The 26,042-nt window shown below is 43.2% G+C and overlaps 1 protein-coding gene across 1 annotated transcript in view; it reads left to right on the forward strand.

The window, feature by feature from the left end:
• Positions 1-26,042, forward strand: part of SLC24A3 (solute carrier family 24 member 3) — a 679,502-nt gene that overhangs the window by 457,240 nt on the left and 196,220 nt on the right. Inside the window, exons 4-6 of the mRNA XM_056121654.1 lie at positions 14,965-15,039; positions 23,583-23,667; positions 24,009-24,112. Coding sequence (XP_055977629.1) covers positions 14,965-15,039; positions 23,583-23,667; positions 24,009-24,112 — 264 coding nt within the window. The remainder of the gene's footprint in view (positions 1-14,964; positions 15,040-23,582; positions 23,668-24,008; positions 24,113-26,042) is intronic.

Raw genomic sequence — 26,042 nt, forward strand, 5'->3', positions numbered from 1 at the left:
AGTAGCCCCAGTTCTCATTTGGTTGGTGCAATACTTTACAATTATTGATCTCAGCAATTCATTAAGTATGTGTTGAGCCCATACTAAGTGCAAGCCCTGTTCTAGATACTCAAGGCATACTAGAGGGTGAAAGAAACAAAGGAATAAAGGCCTTTTGTGGGCTTGCATGCTCAAGAGGAAAACATTAAATAAGCATAACAATTAAATTCTTTAGTATGTTAGAAGACAATCTGTACAATGGAATAAAGAGAAAGTAGATGAAGCTCAGTAGACAAAGGAGGGGAATTGGAAGGGAGACACCCTGCACCTTCAGAGTGGGACTTCAAAGGCTGAGGTTCGAATTGAAGGAAGGAAAGGAGCCAATGCTGGAGTTGGAGTAAGAGAACAGATGGTCAAGAACACAGGGGAAGAGAGTTTAGCTTTATTTAAGCAACAACCAAGAGCCCAGTTTTCCTGGAGCAGTCAGCCAAGGAAAAAGAAAAAGGTGAGTGTCAACATCAGTTTCCATTACTCAGAGATCAAGAGGTTTTACATGAAAGTCCAGATTTAAAGCTTCTGTCTTGAAAAATCAAGACACATGAAAAATCAAGGTCACATGAAGCATATGCTCTCCTGCAACATTGGCCCAGAAAGAGCATAGACTCTCCCCTAGAACAGCTTGCACAGAGAAACAAGCCACCCCTCAGCTGCTTCTCTTATGCCCACCTCCCCACGTCCCATGGGCCACAGAGACTGGGGTGCTGGGCAGTAGCCCTGACAACATGAAAAATATTCAAGCTTCTCATCCCGAAGTCTCCACCCCTTTACTGTGGTCCTTTGTCAAAACCTTGATTCTCTAAGACTCTTCTTGGCCAAGTCAGACAAATACTTCTGTTGGTTAAGATTAAACAGGAAATCCAGATGAAATGTAGAAAATTATCATCCCTCATTCCATAAAGTTCTTTCTTTAAGAAAAAAAATGAATTGGGCATCTCTTCTGTCTGACTTTGTCTGTTCAGATCCTGGAGCAGATACTTTCCTCTGCCTCTATCAGTGTCCATTATGAGCCCCCATATCCATGTTTTCAAGGTTACTGAAACTCTATTCCCTCCTTCTACATCTTCAAGCCACAGAAAGAGAGAGCAGCTTCCCACAGTGAGTAGCTCTTGGTGTCATTTCCTTCTCTGTAGATTCCTTTAGGCCTGACTATTCCACTGCAGGGCTAGAGAGATAGCACAGCAGTAGGGCATTTTCCTTACAAGTGGCCAATATGGCCGTCCCGAGTTTGATTCCTTCGCCCCTCTCGGAGAGCCCGGCAAGCTACCAAGAGTATCTCGCCCGCACGGCAGAGCCTGGCAAGCTACCCATGACGTATCCGATATGCCAAACACAGTAACAACAAGTCTCATGATGGAGACGTTACTGGCCCCGCGCGAGCAAATTGATGAACAACGGGAGGACTGTGACTATGACCGTGATTCCACTGCAATGTACCTATCACCACATTCCCTTTAAGAAATTCCAGCTGACAAAATAACCCTGGAAGTGAAATTAGGTAAGAGTACCTTCCCTAAACCTTTAGAAGAGGGTTATTTCTTAGAGTATCTCATTTAGATTTCAAACACTATACTACAAATACCTCATCGGCAGACCTCCACTACCTCCACTACCTCCACTGCCCAGCCACAGCCATGCTCCATGCCACTTTCGGTAATGCATAGCAACAAAGCAGCCATGCGACACATCATAAGACACTTAATACCCATCTTCCAAGATTATCGTACCATATTTTATGGGGTTCAAATATGGTTTGAACAACGGGAATACCTGAAAGGGCAATAAGAGGCTGCTCTAAATGCCTCTACCACTCCTGGAGAGCCTGGCAAGCTACTAAGAGTATCTCACATGCACATCAGAGCCTGACAAGATTTGGGTGGCATATTTGATATGCCAAAAAAGTAAATACAATGAGTCTCGTTCTCCTGACACAGAAAGAGCCAACAATACGGCAGCATTAAGAAGGATGAGGAAGGAGAGGCTGATAAAATCTCAAGGTCAAACAAGGCTGTCAAAACTCGGACAATTACACTTGAATAGATGTTGCTCACTGTCAGCAGTTTCTATCTTCATTGTCTATACACCAACATCCAATTATGATGAAGAAGAAATTGAGAAGTTCTACATGGAGCTGGAGAAGTTCTGTAAAGAAGACCACACCTTCTACAAGATCGTTGTCGGTGATTTTAATGCCAAGATAGGACTGAGAAGATCAGCTGAAGAACTCCACATCGGGACCCACGGCCTAGAATGGAATGAACAGGGTGAGAGACTGTCTGAATTTATCATGTTGCCCACGACCAACCATGGTAACTCACAGTTCCAGAAGGCCAAATCTAAACATTGGATGTGGGAGTCTCCTGGTGGATGGTTCCACAACAAAATTAATCACATCATATTCAATCGATGGTTTTGCCTGACTGGTGTCACTGTTGTCCCAAAATTCCAAATGGGATAGGATCTCTGTCTCCTCCGTGCAAAATTCTACTTCATGGTGCGGGGAGAAAGATCTGCAAAGTTTAAGAGAACTCCCAAAATGACCACCAACTGGGAGCTCTTTGTTACTATTGAGGCAACATGGGAAGATGCTGTCATTGGCAACACTGACGAAGAATATGATCAACTGGTTCAGCACCTCAAAGTTTGTGCAAGGAACGCCAAGAGAGAGATAGCCACAAAAAAGACACCTGTCTGCAGAAACTCTCAAACTTATCTGCCAATGTGGCTTGACACAAGCCTCAGGCAACTGCAAGTGAACGTCCAAGCTCACAAAGCAGTGCAGAGAAGTGATAAAGGAAGACCTCAAAGAGAGAAGAACAGCAGTGCTGGCAGATGTGGCAGAAGCCCGGAAAAGCATTTGCAATTCCTGCCTGTCCTTCACCAACTACAAGACCAAGATGACAACCCTCGACATCCTGATGGATCTATCACATCTTCCAAAACAACAATGGAGAAGATTATCCATGACTTCTACTCGGATCTCTTCGAAAGCCACGTCCACCTGCCCACATACCAAATTCCGCAGGATGGATATGTCGTTCCCAACATTCTCCCTTTTGAAATCCGACATGCCGTTTCATTGGCAAGGAAGGGAACAGCACCTAGACTAGACAAGGTCAGACCCGAACACCTGAAGAACCTGCCGTCAGTAATCATCAATACATTGGCTTGCCTCTTCACACGCTACCTATCTGAGTGCAAGGTTCCGTCCCAATAGAAAACCAGCAGAACTGTTCTACTGTACAAGAAGGGAGACATCCACGACATTGGTAACTATCACCTGATCTGCCTGTTGTCTGTCATTTACAAGCTGTTCACTCAGGTCATCCTGAATAGAATTGGCAGAACACTAGATGAAGGACAACCATGCAAGCAAGCCAGGTTCCGAAAAGGATTCAGCATGATCGACCATATCCACACTATAACCATACTCATTGAGGTTTCTCGGGAGTTCAAGATGCCACTCTGCCTAACAGTCATCGATTTAAAGAAGGCCTTTTATTTTGTCGAGACTGAAGCAGTCATCGAAGCCCTAGCCAAACAGGGCGTTCAAACTCAATACATTATGATTCTCTGTGAGCTGTATCAGGATCTCACCATTCTACAAGGAAATGATCATCCAGGTCAAAAGAGGGTTTCGGCAGGGTGATATCATTTCATGGAAACTCTTCATTTCTACCCTCAAGAACATCAATCAATGTCAGGAATGGGAAGGAATGAGAGTGATGATAGATGTTCGGCAGCTACACTACCTCTGCTTCACTGATAACATCGTTCTAATAACACCAAACATTAGCCAATTGGCACAAATGCTGACCGACTTCAACTGTGAGTGTGGAAAGGTCAGACTACAGCTGAATCTCACGAAGACAATGTTTATGAGAAACAAACTCTTTCCTGATATTCCATTCACTCTCAATGGAACAAACATCTCTGAATGCAACAGTTATGTGTACCAAGGTCGAGAAGTCAACATGACGAATGACCTGGCACCTGAGTTGCACAGGAGGAAGAGAGTGGCTTGGAATGCCTTCAAGAGCTTCAAAGTAATAGCTATCAGATGAAAAACCTCCGGCTCTAGGCACATCTCGATTCCACTGTTCTTCCAGCATTAACATGCCCTGCAGAGACCTAGGTCCTATGAAAACAGGATAAGTATGCTATTTGGGTCTCCCAAAGAGGAATCGAAAGAGCTATAGTTGGAGTATCATGCTTCACTCAAGTGCTAAAAACAATCCAGTGTTCTGACCTCTGTCAGTGATTGAGAATCGGGGATGCTGTCTCGTCTGCCACGGCATCGAAAATCAGATGGGCTGGACACGTAATGCAATTTGGAGAAGACCGCTGTACTAGATCCGTTACCGACTGGATTCCAGGGGACGTCAAAAGTTCACGTGGTGGCCCACCTACAAGATGGTCAGACTTCTTCGTCAAATCTCTGAACTATTGGTTTGAGGCTCTTCATGTTCCTGGAGTGAGCAGATGCCATTGGGCTACACTAGCACTTGACAGAGATAAATGGAGGCGTTACTGTCACCTGCTTGAGCAAATTGATGATTAATGGGATGTCAAGTGATAAAGTGATACCATTCCTTCTAGCATCTTCTCAAACATCCTTCTCTCTTGATGCACTATGGGTTCTTCCTGAACCAGACCCTGCAGTAAGGATTAGCTTGTAAGTGACTGTTTGGAGGTGGAGGGTTTCCATCCTGCTGAGAGGAATAGGATGTAAGACAGAGAGGACAAGACTATTCAGAAAATCCTCTCAATCCAGTTTTCAACACTGTGGGAATATGACATTCCATTCACCTAGAGAAACTCAGGAAGATTTGCCCTTCCTGGATACTTACCCTACTAACCCTACCAGGAGGCAAGGGAGATAAGACATTGATTAAGGGATGCCCAGCATGTTAATGCTCCCTTTTGATAGCATTACTCCTTTTGGTAACTTTGCAGAAGTTTAAATCAAGTGTTCAAACAAATTGAGGTAGATACTGATGTTTGAAGGAAGTGGAGCTATCTAAATGATTAAGATCTGAATAGTATGATGGGATCAGAAGCCATCCATATCCATATGTGCTCAGTTCCTCTTCCCTACAACCCTGCAATCTTCTTGTCCATAGCCTTAGTGTGCTATGATATTTGGTCTTTCTCTCTCTCACTCCCTCTCTCATGCTCTCTCCTGCAGTACCACTTTCATTGAAATTAAAGATAACAACATGAGTACAGATGATGTAGTAAAAAGAAATTGTGTGTGTCTTCTGGGAATATATCTTAGAGATTCAAAAAATACAGTAGAAATGACATGACTTGTATGTTTATTGCAGCACTATTTACAATGGCCAGAATCTGGAAAAAAAAAAAACAAACAGTGTCCGAGAACAGATTACTGGTTAAAGAAACTTTGGTACATCTACACAGTATAATACTATGCAGCTGTTAGGAAAGATGAGATCATGAAATTTGCATATAAGTGGATCAACATGGAAAGTATCATGCTAAGTGAAATGAGTCAGAGAGAAAGGGACAGACATAGAATGACTGCACTCATTGGTGGAATATAAAGTAACAGAACAGGAGACTAACATGCAAGGATAATAAAGATAAGGGCCAAGAGGATAGTTCCACAGCTTGAAATCCGTCACATGTTGGGGTAAAAGGCAACTCAGAGAAGGGACCACTAGGTTAATGATGCTTGGAGGGCTCGCTTGGGATGGGAGATGCATGCTGAAAGTAGACTATAGACCAAACATGATGGCCACTTAATACCTGTATTGCAAACCATAACACCCAAAAGGAGAGAGAGAGAGTAAAAGGGAATGTGCCTACCACAGAGGCAGAGGGTAGGAAATGGTGGGGGTGGTGGGAGAGATACTTTGATGGTGGAGAATGGGCACTGGTGGAGGGATGGGTAATCAATCATTGTATGACTGAAACATAATCACGAAAGTTTGTAAGTTTGTAACAGCATCTCATGGTGATTCATTAAAAAGAAAGAAAGAGTGTGTGAAAACTACTGACTGTAACTGCCACATAAAACAATAGGTTTAATGTCATGCTGTTGAGAAATATTTTCCCTAATATTCTGTGTCATGCTATTGAGAAATATTTGCTCTTAAGAAATTTTAAAAAATGATTATTTATTCAATTGTTGATGGCAGCCTCAGGGTCCTCCTGTTCTTGGGGTGTTTGTGTGTATCTTCATTCTTGTTGTCTTGTGGTTGTACAATGACTGCCACAAAATCCAGAAGCCCTCACATACATCAACAGTCCAGTTAGAGCCTGTTCACCTCCATTAAGTCACATACCATGATGATTTTCTATTATGTTGCGTATTTTCCAGTTTAACCACTGTCACCAAAGTTCTCTGGTTTTAAGCATATATTTAGTCCCAGTAGCTGCTTCCTGTGCGATGTCTTCTCTGATTTCCTCCTATGTGAGGTCTTCTCTGATCTCCTCCATTGTCTTTACCCTGTAAATGAATCTTCTGTGCCCATGTTTTCCAGGGAAGCACAGATCTGCAAGCAGAGAAAAATAAAGACTAATGACAACTGAAGCAAAATAGGGAGTTCATTTTCTTACCTCCTAAGAAATGCAAAAAAGAACACATGATTTTCATCATTTATTCAGTTAATGATGGTAGCCTTAGGGTAATGCTGTTCTTGGGGTGTTGGTGTGTGTCTTCATTCTTGTTGTCTTGTAGTTGTATAATGGCTGCACAAATCAAGATATCATATCCAAGTCAAGGCATGAAGAGAGGTTTAATATTAATTGGTTCTGTCCCTTATGCTCATTTGCTAAAACTGTCACATGGCTGTGGATAATTCCAGACATAGTAGAAAATCTGAGACTTAAAAAACCAACCTCTTAAAGGAGCAAACATGGTAACCTTTCAGTTCCTGTATTGCAAACCATAATGCACAAAATGAGAGAGCAAGAAAGAGAAGACAAAAGAAGACAAGTTCCTACCATGGAGACCCACTTGGAGGGAAGGAGTGATAGGAGGGAAACTAAGGACACATGGTGGGAAGTGTACATTGGTGAAGGGAGGGATAATAAAACATTGTATGACTGAAATCCAATCACAAATAACTTTGAAACTATGTATCTCACAGTGATTCAATTTTTTTAAATAAATCAGTCTCTTGAAAGTCACTTCTCATAATGGTTAATTACGGCACTTTTTCCCTTATGGCTATATCTATTACTATTGCCACAGCAATGCTGTTATAATAAGTGACCTCTAAACATCAGTGACATACAACAGTTCACAACTATTTAACAGTGTTCTTTGAGACCATCTGAACTGGATTACTCTTGGTCAGTTTCAGCTGAATTTGCTGATGTCTAGGGTAAGCCGATTGTTAGCTGATCTCTGTGGTCTTTCCTGGGACAATTGAGATAACTCAGATCCATGTGTCTCCTGGCCTCCAACAGTTTAGCTGAGGCATGTTCTTTTAGTATTATATACTGTGCCCTATTTTGTTTCCATTTACTCCTCACAAAAGGCTCGCAAGTTTATTAGAGAGCATGGTGCGGAAGATTTATGAGGGATAAGAAAGGTGGAAGAGTTGCTCAGAGTCATATTGCTTGAGAAGCTCAAGGTTTGCACTTGATCAAGAATATTTTTACCTGTCCAGGCTACCTCCAAGGCTTTTTTTCTTTTTGAAGATGCTGTGCCAGTCAGTGCTATCCAGGTTTTCCCCTTGATGCCTTCCAATGGGGATACCAGGTAGACTCTGAGAATCAGTCTCCTTGGAATCCAGTCACTTTGTGCAAACGGGGACTTCACTCTGAGTATGGCTGTGCCGGGACAGGGGGGGATGAATGTGGAGAGGATACAGCTGCTGCACGTTAAGAAAAGGGGGAGAGGGGAAGAAAAGAAAGGAAAGTGGAAAACAGGATAGATAAACATAAGGCCTGGAGCATGAAGGGAGCATGGAATCAAAACCCAGTTCAAACTCAGGCACAGAGAACCCAGGATCATGAGTTTTTAATTGAAACTTGAATGAATCATCTTTTTCCCCAGTCTCCCCTCACCTATCATTTCCTCAATGTACCCCACATTTACTCCTTGCCCCAAGAGGCAGGTCACAGACTCAGATCCAGGATATGGATGTTTTCGTGTCCACTCTGACTCTCTCAGGGAATTTGGCAGATCTGAAATATGGATGTTTTCGTGTCTACTCTGACTCTCCCAGGGAATTTGGCATTCAAGAATGTTTGAGAGGTTAATCTTATAGTTTATCCTGTCCTGTCCTGCCCTCCGTTATTCATCGATTTGCTCGAGCGGGCCCAGTAACAACTCCATTGTGAGACTTCTTGTTACTGTGTTTGGCATATTGAACACTCTCGGTAGCATGCCAGGCTCTCCGAGAGGGGCGGAGGAATCGAACCCAGCTCGGCCGGGCTGGCTGCTCGCAAGGCAGGCGCCCTACTGCTGTGCTATAGTGTACCTTATAAAAATAATAAGACAGGAAGAATAAAAGTTATACAAAAAGTTGTGAAACATAAGTTCTCCATCTGCAAAATGTTTTGGGAAGATATAATGTTAAATAAGTCAGAAGAAGGACAAGTTTGTTTGTTTTGCATTTTGGGTTTTTTTTTTCACTCAAACTTCTTTATTTTTATATATAAATTTAAATACACTGTCATAGGACAGTGTATTTTTAAATTGAATCACCATGAGATATACAGTTACAAAGTTGTTCATGATTGAGTTTCAGTCACATATTCCAACACCAATCTCCTCACCAGGGCACGTTCCCTACCACCAGTGTCCCCCATTTTCCTTTCACCTGCTACCCTGCTACCTCCCCCCACTCCACCCTGGCAGCCTGCCTTGTGACAGACACATTCTCTCTTTCTCTTTCTCTCTTTTATTTTCCTTTAGGCACCTTGGCTTGTAATATTGTTACTGAAATGTATCAGACATATCACTTTATCTCTTTTCAGCACTCAGTTCTTGTCCAGAGTGATCCCTTCTCTCTCCTTTTTTTGTTTGTTTTTTTTTTTTGTTGTTGTTGTTGTTGTTGTTTAGTTTTGGGGTCACACCCAGTGATGTTGAGGGTTACTCCTGGCTCTGCACTCAGGAATTACTCCTGGCGGTGCTTAGGGGACTATATGGGATGCTGGGGATCGAACTCGGGTCCACCGCAAGGCGAATACCCTACCTGCTGTGCTATTATTTGGGCACCTCTCTTCTCTTTCTTAACTGTGCTCTCACTCCTGCTTTGTGGCTAGCTTTCTACTATGGACCACTCCTGTCTTTGGGCATTATTCATTTACTATGTTTTTCTAAGGCCTGGAGTGATAGCACAGCGGGTAGGGCTTTTGCCTTGCATTCGGCTGACCCGGGTTTGATTCCTCCACCCCTCTCAGAGAGCCTGGCAAGCTACCGAGAATATCTCGCCCACATGGCAAAGCCTGGCAAGCTACCCATGATGTATTCCACATTCCAAAAACAATAATAACAAGTCTCACAATTTGTTGTGAGACATTACTGGTGCCCACTTGAGCAAATCGATGAACAATGGGATGACAGTATTACAGTGCTATGTTTTACTAAAATTTAATTTTTCATATTCCATAAATGAGGTGAAATCATTTTATGTTGAAAGACAAGTTTTTATCTTAAAAATTCTTCCTCTAGAAGCTCAGATAGAGAAGAGAGCACAAAATAAAGGGTGTTGTGAGGATCCTCCCAGGGTGGGAGAAGCATGCTAAAAGTAGTCTATAGACCAAACATGATTGCCACTCAATGCCTCTCTTGCAAAACACAGTATCCAAAAGAAGAGAGAGAGAACAAGGGGGAATACCCTGCCGCAGAGGCAGGGTGGGACAGGGGGTTGGGGGGTGGGGGGATGCTGGGACCCGTGATGGTGGATGATGGGCACTGGTGGAGGGATGGGTACTTGATCATTGTATAACTGAAACTCAAGCACAAAATTTGTAAGTCTATTACTGTACCTCATGGTGTTTCACTAATAAAAAAAGAAAAAAATTCTTCCTCTAAATCTTATGTTCAAAGATTCTCATTTCAGTAATGCTCATAGTCCATTCAGTCATACAGGAAAATGCATGTAAAAGGAGGAATTTATTAAGAATAAAAAGATAACTAGAATTCATTCATGTTCAAATTGATTGTATTTATACATTTATTTGAATAATGTATTTGCTTATGTGTCATTAAAATAAAACTTTTGTTTGTTTTGAGACCATATCCATCAGTGCTCATGGCTTATTTACCCTTGGTTCTGCAGTCATGGCTCACTCCTTGCAGTGTTCAGGAGACCACCTGAGGTGCAGAGGATTGAATCTAGGTCAGCTATATGCAAAGCAATGACCCTACCTGAAGTACTAACATTCAGCCTCTAAAACAAAACTTATAAAACAAAATTAATGGAAATATCTGGAGCTGGAGTGATGTTACAAAAGGTAGGGTGCTTACCTTGCATGTGGCTGACCCAGGTTCAGTTCTCCAGACCAGACATTGTCCATCAAACCCCTCCAGAAGTGGTTTCTAAGCACAGAGCCAGGAGTAAGCCCTGAGCACCAACAAGTGTGCCCTGCAAAAAGGGAGAGATATCCAGGGTTCTAATAGACCCCAAGTGTGGGGAATGGATTCTGAAATTACGTGTGTATGTGTGTGTGTGTGTGTGTGTGTGTGTGTGTGTGTTTGGAGAATACATCTTCCTAGTATAGAAACTGGAAATAGAAAATTGGGCATGTGGTGGAATTCAGAAATGACCTGTGTATGGGAAGACCACAGGTTCCATGGGAAGGTGTGGGGGAAGGGAATCCTGAGGTCAAATCTCGTTTCTGCTATTTGTTGACTCAGTGTCCTTGGATAGGTCATGATACTCAGAGTTGGCTGGGACATGAGATCAGTAACTCCTGCTTTGCATAGGAATTAGAGATACTTTTAGAGTACTCATCAGAATTCTTTGTCCAGTAAATAGTGGCAAATTTTATTAACAGTGGTAGTATCATCATCATTTATTAAATTATTGTAGCCTTCAGAAACAGAGGGTTTTCTTCTCTCAGTGGGATCACTTCCAACAATGCTCAGAGCTTACTCTGGCTCTGGGCTCAAAGGGCAGTACCTTGTGGTACTAGGGTAGAATTAGGGTCAGCTGCATAGAAGGCAAGTTCCTTAATCCCTGTATCATCTTCATAATGCCAGCTTTTGGAAATGTAGAAGTGCTAAAATACAACCCTCTCTAAGATATTTGGGGAAATTGTATGTAATATTATCAGTATTACATTTCTAGTACAGTTTCTGTATCTTCAAGTTTGATTTTGTGCCTTTGTCTTATTCCTTTACTCTATTCATTTTTGTGTGTTTTTATTTTTATTTTAGGGGGTTTTGTTTTTTCTTGGGGAGCACATGGTGGTGCTCAGAGGTTACTCCTGACTCTGCACTTAGGAATTATTTGTGGCAGTTCTCAGGGGCCATATGGGATGCTAGAGATCAAACCTGGGTCAGCCACATGCAAAGCAAGCACCTTACTCACTGAACTATCTCTCCAACCCCAGTGTGTTAGTTTTTTCATAGTAGAAGTAGTCATGGTCGTAGTAATCATAGATATATTTAGAGTAATTTTGGGATTATAGCAAGTTTGAACAGAAGGTACAGAATTCTCTACCCCGACACATGCAGAGCCTTCCCTCACTCCAAATCAACACCTGGTTGTTTTGCCTGTTTTCTCAATGGAAATATGTTTTTTCAGTGGATAAAGTGGCAGAGTTATAATGTTTTTTGTTTTTTTGGTAAGCTCTGGCAGGTACATTTATTCTTAGATGCTTGGAGGTACCATGTAGCCAGAAAGGACCTCTTTGCCTATGAGGCCTCTCTGAGATCCCAGAGATGCTTGAGGATGGGATGCTCAATACCTCATGCTTTTTGCAGAACTCACAATGCCTTCATGGCCATCACCCTTGAAGCACACAAGCCTGACAGACCTGTTTATTTCTCATCTCAATCCAAGCATTGCTATTGCAATAATGTTAAAAGGAGCTTCTTGCCTCAAAAACAAAAGGATCAATATCTAATATTGGGGAGTGTTCCTGAAGAGTTGATTTATTATCATGTACTGTTTCAGTGACCTGAGTATGCCTTCCAGATACCGACATCTTATTTAGATCTTGGTCAGCCTACAAATGTGCAACTCTGAATTCCAATTGCAGTGTTCAGATGTCCTTCAAAGATAATGATAATGCTTGTATATCATTGGATCAGCCAAGTCATACAGCAGGAACGGTTTGAGTCCACTACAACTTGGGAATATATATATATATATTCTGACTGATCCACAAAGCTATAAAATATAGCACTCATTTTTAATTGACATTATTCCCAAAATGAAACTCACAGACAAATAATTTGTACAGTTTTGAATAGGGTAATCGGATAAAAGGTTATTTTGGGGCCTTACCTCTGTATCAAGCCTCACAAGCTCCTAAGAGATTGTGAAAGTTTAGAACAGTGAACTTATTTTTGAAATATTCTGCAACAACAAAGACACACAAGGACATTCAGAGTGGGTCAGTAGAAAATATGAATATAATAATAAAATTCTCATATCCACCAAAGAAGAAACTATTTTCATTTGCAAACTCACATGCAGGTATACTTTTACAAGGATGTATACATTCTCAAATATAGATAATTTAATAAAGAAGACTATACACACTTTTTCATCTATTTATTTAACAACAGTAAAAAAATTCCTTATCATTAAACATGAAATTACACAATCCATTTTAACAGTATTTTATTTAATCATATTTTACTAAATTATAGTTTATATAACTCATCTCCCGTAGTATAGTTTCTTAGATTTTAATCCTTTGTTTATAGTCAGCATTTTGAAATGAATATTCCCTAATGCATACATTTTTGTACATTTGTCATATTTCCATAGAATAAAATATTAAAAACACTTGGAAATCTTATAATCTGGTGAAAATCATCAAGTGAACATATGTGAACATGAAACAAGCTGGTAAAGGGCGTAAAGATGATCAGTTAGTCTAACAGCCAAGAGCTAAAGGCCAGGAAGACTGTTCCATGCGTGAGTTGCCACAGAGGTAATGAAGGACAGCTACCAGTGAAGAAACTCAATTCAATCAAATTAAACATAAAAATCATATAAGCTCATGAAATTGTAAAAATTGCTTACTTTTTACGCTAAACTGGCTACAGACACTTGTGTGAGCGTGCATGTGTGCATGTGTGTGTCTGCATGTCTGTTTGTTTTTGTGGGGTTATGTACCTGTCTCATCTCTGGTATTGCTTCTTACTCTGTAAGCATAGTCTCAGAAAGACTGACTTGGCCACTCCAGATTTGGATGGCAGCTATATATCATAGGGAGAGAACCCTTCCTCCAGCTTCTCTATGAATTCACACCCAGCTTTTTATAAACTTTTGGTCCACCCATCTTTACATGACCAAGAGTTGAGTGTTATGATGTCTAGACTAGATCATGTTCCTGTATTATGTGTTCAGAGAAGTAAGGAATATGTGACTGAAGGGCCCTGCCATGGGGAATTTCTCAAAAAGAAAAGGCAAAGTGTTCAAAATGAAAGAGATGACACCACTTAAGATTCTGAAACTTGAAGAACCACCTCTGTTAGAAGCTTTGGACTGCAATTTACAGGGAAACTGCCAATCATACCAGTTTGCCAATATTTTATGTTATAAAATTCAGAGGCATGGTGAACTATAACACCACATGATTAGTGACTCAGAGTTGCATGTTGACACATAGTCAACTTAGCATCAGATCCCTCATTGTGTCTGTCAGTGCCAAACATATAGCTTCCTTATAAAGGGAAACATTCTTCTGGTATGAACTATAAATCCTTTCTTGCCATCAAATTGGGTCAGACTAGACAATGTCCTCATCCTTAAGACAATCTCCAGCACTGGGAAATGCTACATATTAATTGACCAAGTATCAGCTTCTATAAGAAAAAGGTATCCACATGGAGTATGGTGGATATTTTGATAAAAATATGGTCCCATGAGGCTAGATAGATAGCAATGGGGTAAGAAACTTTCTTTGCATGTAACTAACCCAGGTTAAATCCCTGGTACCACATATGATGTCCCAAGCACTGCCTGGAGAGATTGTTGAGCCTAGAGCACATATTAAGACTAGATCACAGCCAGCTGTGGTCCAACAACCCTCCCCCAAAAGGATTTCACTAGTAAGAACTTTAGAATAAATGCAGAGAAGTTAACCAATAATGGAATCTGAACAATATTCCATGAAATAAGAAATACAGAGTTTTGTAAGTTAGATGAGTGATTTGTGGCCAAAATATAAAATTATAAAGGATTCCCTTATCACAAAGACCAGAAAGTGAGGTTGCATAGGCACAGGAGAGTGACTCATTAGAAGAATATGTTGCTTCCTTTATTCTGCGTGTATTTACTGAACACATATTATGCACTATATCCTATGATGAGCTGGAACTGAGATAGATGAGGTTCACATTCTATGGTATTCCAGACAGGGAGATAAACCACAGAATAATTAACATTTATTTCAAAAGCAACAAAGCAGTATAAGGGAATAGAGAGAAGTGGGAGGAAGGGGAAGGGTCTAAGACTCTTGCTTATGTTGACATTGAATCAGGTGCCTAAAGGACATAATAAAGTTAGCAAAGGTTCGAGTAGAGGAAACAGCTGATACAAAGTCCCTGAGGTAGACTCTGAGTTAGATGGACAAGGGTGAGGTAAGCATAAGTAAGGAAGTCAGGGAGGATTGATGAAGTGATGCAGGACCTCACTGGCATAGCAAAGACTTTATACTTACTCTGAGTAAAGTGTTGAATTCATAATGGCAGAGAATGATGTTGAAGCAAAGCTAATCCTCCTGGTCCTGCACAGACCCTAACTTTTCTTGCCTCTCTTACAGGCTATGTACATGTTCTACGCACTGGCCATTGTGTGTGACGACTTCTTTGTCCCCTCCTTGGAAAAAATCTGTGAGGTATGTGCCTTGAACTGTTTGATTGTTGGAGTCAGCCTTGGTCTTGCTTCAGCCCCATTCTAGGAGTTCTGGGAGTGGTAGCCTCCAGAAAGCCTGAGGTAGAATACCAGGCTTGCTCATGTTTCAAGATGGTGGCTATATCAGGAAAAAAATAGCACAAACCTATTTGGAATTTTTAGATAGGAACATTACCCCACTTAGCCGAGTTCTCCACCACTCAATTTAACTGAACTCATGGTGCTCTGTGTGTTAACTTCTCTGCATTTATTCTAAAGTTCATTTTCTTTGTTTTTTAAAATGATGATCTTCCTTTCTGCCTCTCACTTCCACCATATTACTTTCCTCCATTTCCGTCTGTTACTGAAACTCTCCTTTAATGGTTCATGGAGGCATCCTTACAGTATAAGAAATCCCCAACCACACATTCCGGTCATGCTTCCTACAAATATATGTAGAGAAACACTCTAAGTAGGGGGCCAAAAGGTGATAGAAGAATTGGTCACAGAGACCAAGAAAAAGACTCTTAGAAATCAGCCCAGTGAACACCAGGTCACATATCAAGTTCAGTTCCTTCCATCAGAAAATATTCAGCACATCTACAATTCTTTCATTCTCTTGATTCTTTCATGTCTTTGTCTATTTTTGAAATGTACTTTCCTTTCTCTGGAAACTTTCCATTTTATTTTACTTTTAATGAAGGACCTTTCCCAGATACACCCTCCATCTAGAACTCAGGTTTCTTTGTGTGTCTTTCAAACTTAGACATCCCTCTCTTCCATTTCCCCGTAGGGGTTGGATTCATTAGGTCTTGGGGCAGGAGGGGGGGGCATTGCATTTTCAATGGGTTTCAGTGATGTTGAGTTTGGGATTCAAAAACCCCACTTTGAGGGAAAAAAGTAAACAACACTTACTGGTTGGAGCAGTTGTTTCTATTTCCTGGAAGCCTTTTGATTTTTGTTGTTAGAATAAAAGAATGATTCTACATAGAATCCTAGAGTGCCCCAGTGGGTGAGGAGGTGTTCTGTGTGGTGGTAGCAGGAGGAGGAAAGTGAATGAGGTTATAGCTGAGCTGAACAAATGCTGCATCTGAACCTTTGAATGTAGAAGTTCTTTTCCTAGAGAGATTTGCTCTGAGAACAGGGTGGTCTATGGAGTAAAAGTCAGAAGCTCTTGGAATTGTCCTGCTCTCAGACATACCCCACATGTTTTTTCTTCATGCAGAGTAAACTACTGCCTCTTTACCATGAAAACCTCTTGTGAAAAACAAAATTAAAAAATACCCTGTTCTAGAAATGTGCATACTGTTCCCACAATGTGTCCTATCTAACAATTAAAGAAAACCTTAAGACCTGTGAACTCACACCATAGGCCGTAGCAACTGGAGAGCAAGAAAATCTTATTAATAGATGTTGGACAAGGGGCTGGAGAGATAGTACAGTAGGCAGGGAATTTGCCTTGCATGTGACCACAAGGTTCTATCCCCAGCATCTGTATAATTCCCGAGGACCACCAGGATTAAATTCTGAGCACAAAACCAGAAGTAAACTCTGAATATCACAGGGTGTGGCCCAAAGCCAAAATCAATTTTTAAAAATATACTGGATGAGGGTTGTTTTTTCTTTGTTTGTTTGTTTTTTTGTTTTAAATAGAGCATCACACCTGGCAGTGCTGACAGGCCAGGGGTCATTCTGGTTGACACTTAGCCCAACAGTGATGGCCAGGCATAGTGGTTTGGTGCTCTGGGAGGGCAGTTTTTTGGGGACCACTAGAGCTGTAGTTGACAATACTGGTCAGGGGAGGAGAGCTTGCAGAGCTTGGGATTGAGCTCTGGAAACTATCTCCCAAACCCCAGGTGAACTTGTTGACAAGACAAGCTAAAAGGGGAAGAGTGAAGAAAAAATGCTTACTGAGAGCACTTAAACATTTCATTGAGTCGCTAATGTAACAGAAATGGACCCTGTTGGTATGAAGAATGGTGTGAATTTCCCAGGCATCTGTTTTGTTGTCCCAGAGATCTCTACTAGGTAACTAACTAGTACTATTACTTTTTTTATAGACCTAGACATTGGGTCTTGAAGATGTTGTGTGTTTTGCCCCAGGTCACACAGACAGGGGTGAAATCATGATTTGAACCCCGCTCGACTTAAGCCTCAAGACTTCAAAGTCTTCAGGCAGTCCCTTCTCTACTACTCAGAGACCTGAGTGGATCAAGCTGATTCCCTCAGACCTGTTTTCTCCTCTGAGACCCACAGCAATGGTGAAGGGGTGAGCAAAGAAGAGGGAGCACTATTTCTTAAGTTCTCCTTGCTGCCATCACTGGGGCCAGGTCTTGAGTGCAAGGTGATTAGAACAAGAAAAGGTGCTTGTATTAGTATCCTGTGAAGATGATGTGGCTCCTGGCACTTCAACAACTTTGGCTGAGAAGGAAACATGTCTTGAATGCTTGGTGCAATAAAGACAGGTTTGATATAGATTTAGAGACCTGATGTATTTTTATTTCCTATGAGATTTGTTGATGGGCCAAGACTCGGAGACTAAAAAAACCAGCTCCCGGAAGAGAACAGTGCAGTCTCCTGCCCCCGCGCCTGGCTGTCCTCGCCGGGGCCCCTTGGAGGGAGCCGGTTTGAGCTTTCCATCCCGCCCCGACCAGGGCTCCGGCAGCTGAAGACCTCCAGAACCAGCCACCACCATGCTGAGACCACTCTCCGCACACCTGAAGGTACCGGCAGAGGAACAAAGGCAAGCGGGACCCGGGCCGAGATCTCCAAGCCTACTCGGATCGGAGCTGAGCATCCTCCACCCAGATCCTCCGAATTCCAGTAGGCGGGGGTCACACCCACCAGCTGGACCCCTGGCACTGTGTAATCCCATCAGCGGCCAAGACTCAGAGACTATATAAAACAGCTCCCGGAACCACGCGGCTGCATTCGCGGCCACGAGACATCTTATTATGACATCTTATTATCTCATTCCTACTTTGGACAAACTGGCAGGCTACCGAATGTAGCCTGCCCATATGGCAGAATCTGGCAAACTCCCCATGGCGTTCCCAATATGCCAAATACCAGTAACAATGATGGGTCTCATTCTCCTAAAGAGCCTTGAATATAATCTCAGGGCTAGGATGAAGGAGACGTTACTGGGGCCTGCTCGAGGCAATCGACGAATAACAGGATGGTCGTGATTCGTGATGAAATGTATACTCCATTGGCCCTGAAGACTTTATCAGCAGATTGGTGAATCCTGGGAACATTCACAGTGGCTAAGGGGACTCCTCCACCCAGAATTCTGACTCCCCCTCTGCATCCCCAACTCACTTTCTGGTGATTTAATATTGTATGTCCCATGGTTTCTGGTGGGCTAATGCTGGGATGAACAGAGGAACCCAAAGGCTACTGCTTTCAGCTACTGGGAATGGTGAATTGGAAGAGAAATAATCTGTAGTTCAGGCCAGGAAATATTCACTCCATTTCAAATACCTTGATCACTTGATCACTTGACTTCCCGTTAATCGTCGATTTGCTCGAGCGGGCACCAGTAATGTGTCCATTTGTCCCTGTCACGTGCTAGTGTAGCCCAGTGGCTTCTGTTCGCTCTAGGAACATGAAGAGCCTCAAACCGATTGTTCATGATCTTGATAAAGAAGTCTGACCATCTGGTAGGTGGGCGGCCACGCGGTCTTTTGACATCCCGTGGAATCCAGTCAGTAACAACTCTAGTCCAGCGGTCGTCTTTAAATCTCATTACGTGACCAGCCCATCTGATTTTTGACACCTTGGCAAACTAGACAGCATCCCTGATTCTTGATCATCGACGGCTGTCAGAACTCCGGGTTCTTTTTTTTTTTTTAATTTTTTTTTATTAGTGAAACACCATGAGGTACAGTTGTAGATTTACAATTTTTTGTGCTTGGGTTTGATTATACAATGATCAGATACCCATCCCTCCACCAGTGCCCATTTTCCACCACCATGGATAATATCCCCCCCACCCCCATCCCTCCATCCCCCCCCTGCCTCTGTGGCAGGGCAATCCCCTGTGTTCTCTCTCTCCTTTTGGGTGTTGTGGTCTGCAAAAGAGGCATTGGGAACACGGATTCTTTCTCTCATTTAGTGAAACATGATATTCCAAGCATAGCTCTGTCAATTCCTCTTTGGGAGACCCGAATAGCATTCTCATCCTGTTTTCGTAGGGCCCAGGTCTCTGAGGCATATGTTAATGCAGGAAGAACAGTGGAATCTAAGAGATGTGCCCGGAGCCGGAGGTTCTTCATCCTCTTAGCTATTTCTTCAACGCTCTTGAAGGCGTTCCAAGCCGCTCTCTTCCTCCTGCGCAGCTCGGGTGCCAGGTCATTTGTCATGTTGACTACTCGACCTAGGTACACATAGCTGTTGCATTCAGAAATGGTTGTTCCATTGAGAGCAAATGGGGCGTCAGGAACGAGGCTGTTTCTCATAAACATTGTCTTCGTAAGATTCAGCTGTAGTCCTACCTTTCCACACTCACAGTCAAAATCGGCCAGCATTTGTGCCGCTTGGCTGATGTTTGGTGTTATTAAAACAATGTCATCAGCAAAGCGGAGGTGGTGTAGTTGCCGACCATCTATCTTCACTCCCATTCCTTCCCATTCTAGTCATCACATGATGTTCTCGAGGGTGGCACTGAAGAGTTTTGGTGAAATAGTATCACCCTGCCGAACCCCTCTCTTGACATCAATGATTACTTCTTTGTAGAATGGTGAGATCTGGTAGTGAATCCGTAATACAGCTCACGGAGGATCTTGATGTATTGAGCTTGAATGCCCTGATTGGCTAGGGCTTCAATGACCGCTTCTGTCTCAACAGAATCAAAGACCTTCTTTAAATCAATGAACGTTAGTCAGAGCGGCATCTTGAACTCCCAAGAAACCTCAATGAGCTTGGTTATTGTGTGGATATGGTTGATGGTGCTGAATCCTTTGTGGAACCCGGCTTGCTCGCATGGTTGTCCCTCATCTAGTGTTCTGCCAATCCTATTTAGGATGACTCGAGTGAACAACTTGTAGATGACAGACAATAGGCAGATCGGACGATAATTGCCAATGTCATGGATGTCTCCCTTCTTGAACAGTAGTACGGTTCTGCTGGTTTTCCATTGGGACGGAACCTTGCATTCAGACAGGTAACGTGTGAAGAGCCGAGCCAGCGTATTGATGAGAACTGATGGCAGGTTCTTCAGGTGTTCAGGTCTGACCTTGTCTGGGCCGGGTGCTGTTCATTTCTTTACTGACGAAATGGCATGTTGGATTTCAGAAGGGAAAACATTGGGAACGACATATCCATCCTGTGGAATTTGGTATGTCAACAAGTGGACATGGTTATCGAAGAGATTTGAGTAGAAGTCATGGATAGTCTTCTCCATTGCCATTCAGGAGGATGTGATAGATGCATCAGGACGTCGGAGGGCAATCATCTTGGTCTTGTAGTTGGCGAAGGACAGGCGGGCATTACAAATACTTTTCCCAGCTTCTGCCGCATCTACCAGCACTTCTGCTCTTCTCTCTTTGAGGTCTTCCTTGATCGCATCTCTGCACTGCTTTGCGAGCTCAGACGTTCACTTGCGGTTGCCTGAGGCATGCGTCAAACCACGTTGGCGAATAAGCTCAAGAGTTTTCGAAGACAGGCGTTTTTTTGTGGCTATCTCTCTCTTGGCGTTCCTCACACAATCATGGAGGTGCTGAACCAGTCGATTGTATTCCTCGTCAATGTTGTCAACAATGGCATCTTCCCATGTTGCCACAATGAAGGAGAGGGTGGTCCGATCCCGTTCGGAATTTTGGGACAACAGCGACATAGGTCAGGCAAAACCATCGATTGAATATGATGTGGTCTATTTCGTTGTGGAATCATCCACCGGGAGACTCCCATGTCTAACGTTTAGATTCAGCCTTCTGGAACTGTGAGTTACCATGGATGGTCTTGGTCGACATGATGAACTCAGACAGTCTCTCAAATGCCTTATTGTTGAAAAAAAATTTAAATGTGGGAAAAGAGAAAGCAAAGAAAAGTCAATGGAGAAAATAAAAGAAAGGAAGGTGGAGGGAGAGAACCAGCTATTCTCTCAGGCCCTCTTATCTGCACAGCACCTTTAAATAAGCCATTTGTCTGCTTGGCCCTCAGTTTCCCTTGCATGGAATGATATCCCCAAAGCTTTGGATAACCAGAGGTTTTATCATTGGTCATATGACTAATTGTGCAAAAATACTGAGAAATCCAATGAAGACTTGGGAGATAGTACAGGAGACTGTGATGCAGGCTTGCATGTGCCAAGACACAAATGCAAACTCCACCACCTCATGGCTTCCTAGAAAAGTGCCAGATGTAGCCCTCGAAGCCCGCAAGCACTGCTAGGGTGGCCATAGTAGTCCCTGACACCACAAGGATGTAGCAGCACTATATGCTCAGACCCTAGCATTGGATCTGACTCAGCCCAGTTGGCCAAGTATCACAGTAGATGGACGCAGTAGATGGACACAACTAGTTCAAAGTAGAACAGGTAGAGAGACATGTCAAGAACAACGCTAACAAGAGCATGATGGTAACCTGATATCCAAGTGAGATAGGATAGATGGAGCAGATTTTTGGACCAAGTCTCTTTACAGGGAAGCAGAGTGATGATTTGGGTAATGGGTGACATAGTCCTTGAATATGGGATTCCATCCACACAGTCACTGTTGGTGAATGATTTTGTCTGAATCATGCTTAGCCCCAAAGGCTACTAATGAAATAAGGAACAGTGCACAGTACTGCCACTCTTGGATTTAAGGACACTAAGCAGTGCCAAGGTGAAGGCAGGATGGGTGCATAGAACCTGGGAGAGCAAACTAAGCAAAGGGCTCAAGAATAGGTTTATGCATGGGAAGCGTTAGAGATTTTCCTGCAAGAAAAGTCTCAGTGACAGTATGCTGTAAGGAAAGGTATTTGTACAGAGAAAAGTGTAAGCAAAAATCCTGCACTGGAATTAGCATGCAGGGTACACTGGAGACTTCAGGCTGCTGGTAACAGACTAACTTCATGCTCAGGAGGCAGCAGGGAAGGCTTTGAATGAACACAGTGTGGTGGATGGAAGAAGGCTAAAGGCAGGAAATGCTTTAGCTGGTGACTCTAGGTATCTGGAGAGAGGTGACCTGGGTCAGAGCTGAAAAGGGCATGATAGAGAAAGGGCAGAAGAACACAGAGGAAAGTGCACAGAGGGAATGAGGAGAGGAACCACAGATGAGCCCAAGGCATCATCTCTGCACCTAGGGCCTGTCAGGGAGTGGACACAGCAGTGCAAGGCTCAGAGTAACTTTTTTTTTCTTTTGAGGACAGGGGGGAGGATTGTGGCTACACTCAGTGGTGCTCAGAGCTCCAGGTTCTGTGCTCAGGGATCGTTTCTGGCAGTGCTTGGAGGGATGGGCCATAAACAGTGCTTGAGATGGAACCAGAGTCAGCCACATACTGACAATTGCCTTAACTCTGAACTATCTATCTGGCCCCGTCAGAACAAGTCTTGATAAACCACCCAGGGAGCATGGTCATGGTGTATTAGGTTTAGCCATCACACTTCACAAAATTCTTGCCTTGGTGAGCCTGGATTCTGGCTGTCCCCTTGAGCTATGTCTTTCAGCCGGAAGTACCTGTCCTTGTAGTGGCTTTTCAGCACTGTTGTTTGTATTTTAGCTGGTCATTTCTGGTGGGGGTGGAGGGGAGGGTTGTGAAACAGTTCAGGACTCCCAAAGTCCATCACTTCTGAGCTCCCTGAGGGCTCCTGCTGCCACCTACTGCTGACTGGAGAAACCTGTGGCTCCTGCTGAGGCCATGCTGCTCCTCCCTGGCTGAGCATGGCTGAGCAAGAAAGTGCAGCTCCTGGAGTCAGTTGGGAGAGGTACCGCATCATTCAAGAATAACTTCTCAACTGGGACACCAGCAAACAATTGACTCTTTACTGACCTTATCTTCTCAGCCATGACTGAATGCAGAAAAGCTGAATATTTTAACTAACTTGTAGTGTATAGTTCTTGTAGCAAATCACTTTTTGGATGATAAACAAGGCCACCTGAAGAGTCCAGAGTGTCAAATTTCTTAACAGGGCTCATCCCCCCTCTTTCTACTCAGACTCAACCTCTACCTCCCTTCACCAAGGTTTTAGGACTTCATTGAGGATGTAGGATGGGTTTTAAGAGAGTGTCCCTGACCCCCGAAGCCTTCATCAAGGATTGAAGACTGGATACCAGATTTGCGGGTGGGGGAAACAGGAGTTCTAAGTTTCTCTTTTAAAAAAATAAGATTATTTGGTGGCATGCAGGTAACCAAGGGGCACCGACTCCCCAGGGTGCTTGAGTTGGGAGGGGGCTAGGTTTTGTCAAGGCTCTCTAACTTGCATGCACAGGTCTCCTCCCTAATCCCGCCCTAAAGTACAGTGAACCATCATGGGGCCTATAGGAGGTCAGGCATCAGGGATCAGGAGACTGAATGGAGGACGGAGATTCTCACTCACGTGGGTTTTGTTTTTACCTCCTGCAGCGCCTGAACCTCAGTGAAGACGTGGCAGGAGCCACATTCATGGCAGCAGGCAGTTCAGCTCCAGAACTATTCACATCGGTCATAGGTAAGTGATTATCTGGGGAGTATCTCAACCCTGCCTCCACTAGGGGCAGATGACCCTCCCACAAATAGATTGTCTACCTGGGGAACAGAACACCAGTTTCTCAGCCCATTTGTGGTTGCCATGATGATTTTATTAAAGTGATGCTTAACTTTGCAAGAACATGTCCCAGATACAGTGTCAGGGTCCCATGAGAGGGCCCCCAGTACAGATGACAAATTGTTCTCTGGTGCTCAGTTGTTTCCTGTAGATCCTGGGAATAACCAGTCTAATATTTTAGGAACACTTCCCACAGTAGAATGCCGCTGGCCATAAGCCAGTCTGACATAGGGTCTGTGTTTCAGGCGTCTTCATCACCAAGGGCGATGTGGGCGTTGGGACCATCGTGGGCTCAGCGGTGTTCAACATCCTGTGCATCATTGGTGTCTGTGGACTCTTTGCAGGGCAGGTAAGACTAAATGAGGCGGGTGACAGAATTCGGCTATGTGGGGGGTGGGGTGCAACTTGGAGGTGAGACAAAGACCTGTCTTGATGGAGCACAGTCAGCCTGGGGTAAGTGGTCTTGGAGTACTTTGATGTGGAATCTCAGTGAACTGCAGGAAGCTAACCCAACTGGAACTGGAAACTTCTCTGATGCTGTTATTTGGTCTCCATGTCGATTGAGTACAGAGCTCCCATGTAAATAATTAACTAGCCTGCAGGCTACACATCTAAAGGTATCACATTCATTTTTACTGTCACTACTCTGAAATAGAATGACCTAAAATAGTTCCAGTATGGCTTTGTCTCTACACTCAGGAATTACTCCTGGCGGTGCTTGGGGGACTATATGGGATGCAGGGGATTGAACCCAGATTGGCTGCATGCAAGGTAAACACCCCACCCACTGTACTGTCGCTCCAGCCTGAAGATTATTATTACTAAAACAATTGGATGTTACTCTAGGATCCAGCCTTTTCTTTTCTACCAAGCTTAAGCATTTTATTCCCATTTAACTGGACTTCCTTATGAGGCCAGTTTTGAGGGGATTTGCATACCTGCATTTTATCCCTGCTAGTGAAGGGACTAGTCCATTGTAAGGGTTGTTCTACCCCATCATTTATGAGCTCTGCTATTTGGGGAAGTCACTCAGAAGTCACTGAAAAGTGAAGCTTGTGGGCAAAGGTACTTGCAGGTTTGCAGTGGTCCTGCCCAATCCGATGTCTTAATTCTTTGTAGGAGTTTTACTCAGAAACAATAAGTCCCTGAGTCTTCAGTTCAAGCATCTAGTAAAGTCATTTTTCAGAAATGTATTGAAGGCTGTACTTGCAGCATTGAAAAGCCTGGTGATTCAAACTAGTTCTCTGGTTTTGGAGCCTGCAATATCCTGTTGGAAGCAGCTACTTAATTTTGACAGTTAAGAAAATCTCCTGAGAACCTTCTTCCATACCCCTTTCCAGGCCTTTCTGGAAATGCAAGGAGCTCCCAGCATTTCTCCAGAGTTCCCAGTGCAGAATGGACTTTAGCACATGAATTCTCTTAACTGCCCATTTAATAGTTTCATTATCTTCATGCTGGTTGACTTGAGTGATCTGGTGAATTTAATCCTTGGTCTCTGAAATCTGGTCCAAGGAAAACTTATCCTTAGTAGAAAGCTTGCCACTGGGTGGGCAGACGAGATAAATCAGGGAAGGAACAATGAGAGAGGGAAGTGGTCACTCTGGGTGAGGACTAGGTGCTGAGAGGAGGTAAAGCAATGAGTGCAATCTCTCTAAGTAACGGTTTTGTGAACCCTGGTGTCTAAAGGGAAAAGGCAGCAGTGCCTTTACTAGAGGAGGCATGGTGGCAGGAGGGAAACTGGGGCGCTGGTGGAAGGAAATGGACTCTCATAGTGAATATTGTACACCTGAAACTCCATCATGAATGATTTTGTGACTTTGTAATTATCTTTCTGAGAAGGCCACTGCTCAGCTGTTTCCACGCAGGACCACTGAATTCTGCCCAACTTTCTAGATTTGGTCCTCATCCTCTGATTCATTAGCTATTGTATTAGATCTTGTAGACCCATACAATAGTGGTTCCCTCCTCTTCTCTAATACCTGCAGAAAGTGAGAACTAAAACAATTCATTGTCCCTACCTTTGGTGCTGTTTACTCTTTCTGGGCTTCTGTTTGTGCTGGATGCCTTCTCACCGCTGCCAGAGCTGCTGAGTGGCCACAAGTTGCAGAGGAGCCTGATGATGCTGCTGTTGACAGGCTCTTCATTAAGCGTTGTCAACATTAGCAGTATGACTATTAGCCTGGCTATTATTAGTGTTGTCATTAGTACATTAGTCTTCTGAACTTGATTCAGAGGCAAGCCTATCAGAGGATAAATAATGTAAAGAAATGAAACTAATG

Source organism: Sorex fumeus, unplaced genomic scaffold (genome assembly GCF_029834395.1).
Source record: "Sorex fumeus unplaced genomic scaffold, SorFum_2.1 ptg000044l, whole genome shotgun sequence".
Taxonomy (NCBI): Eukaryota; Metazoa; Chordata; class Mammalia; order Eulipotyphla; family Soricidae; genus Sorex; species Sorex fumeus.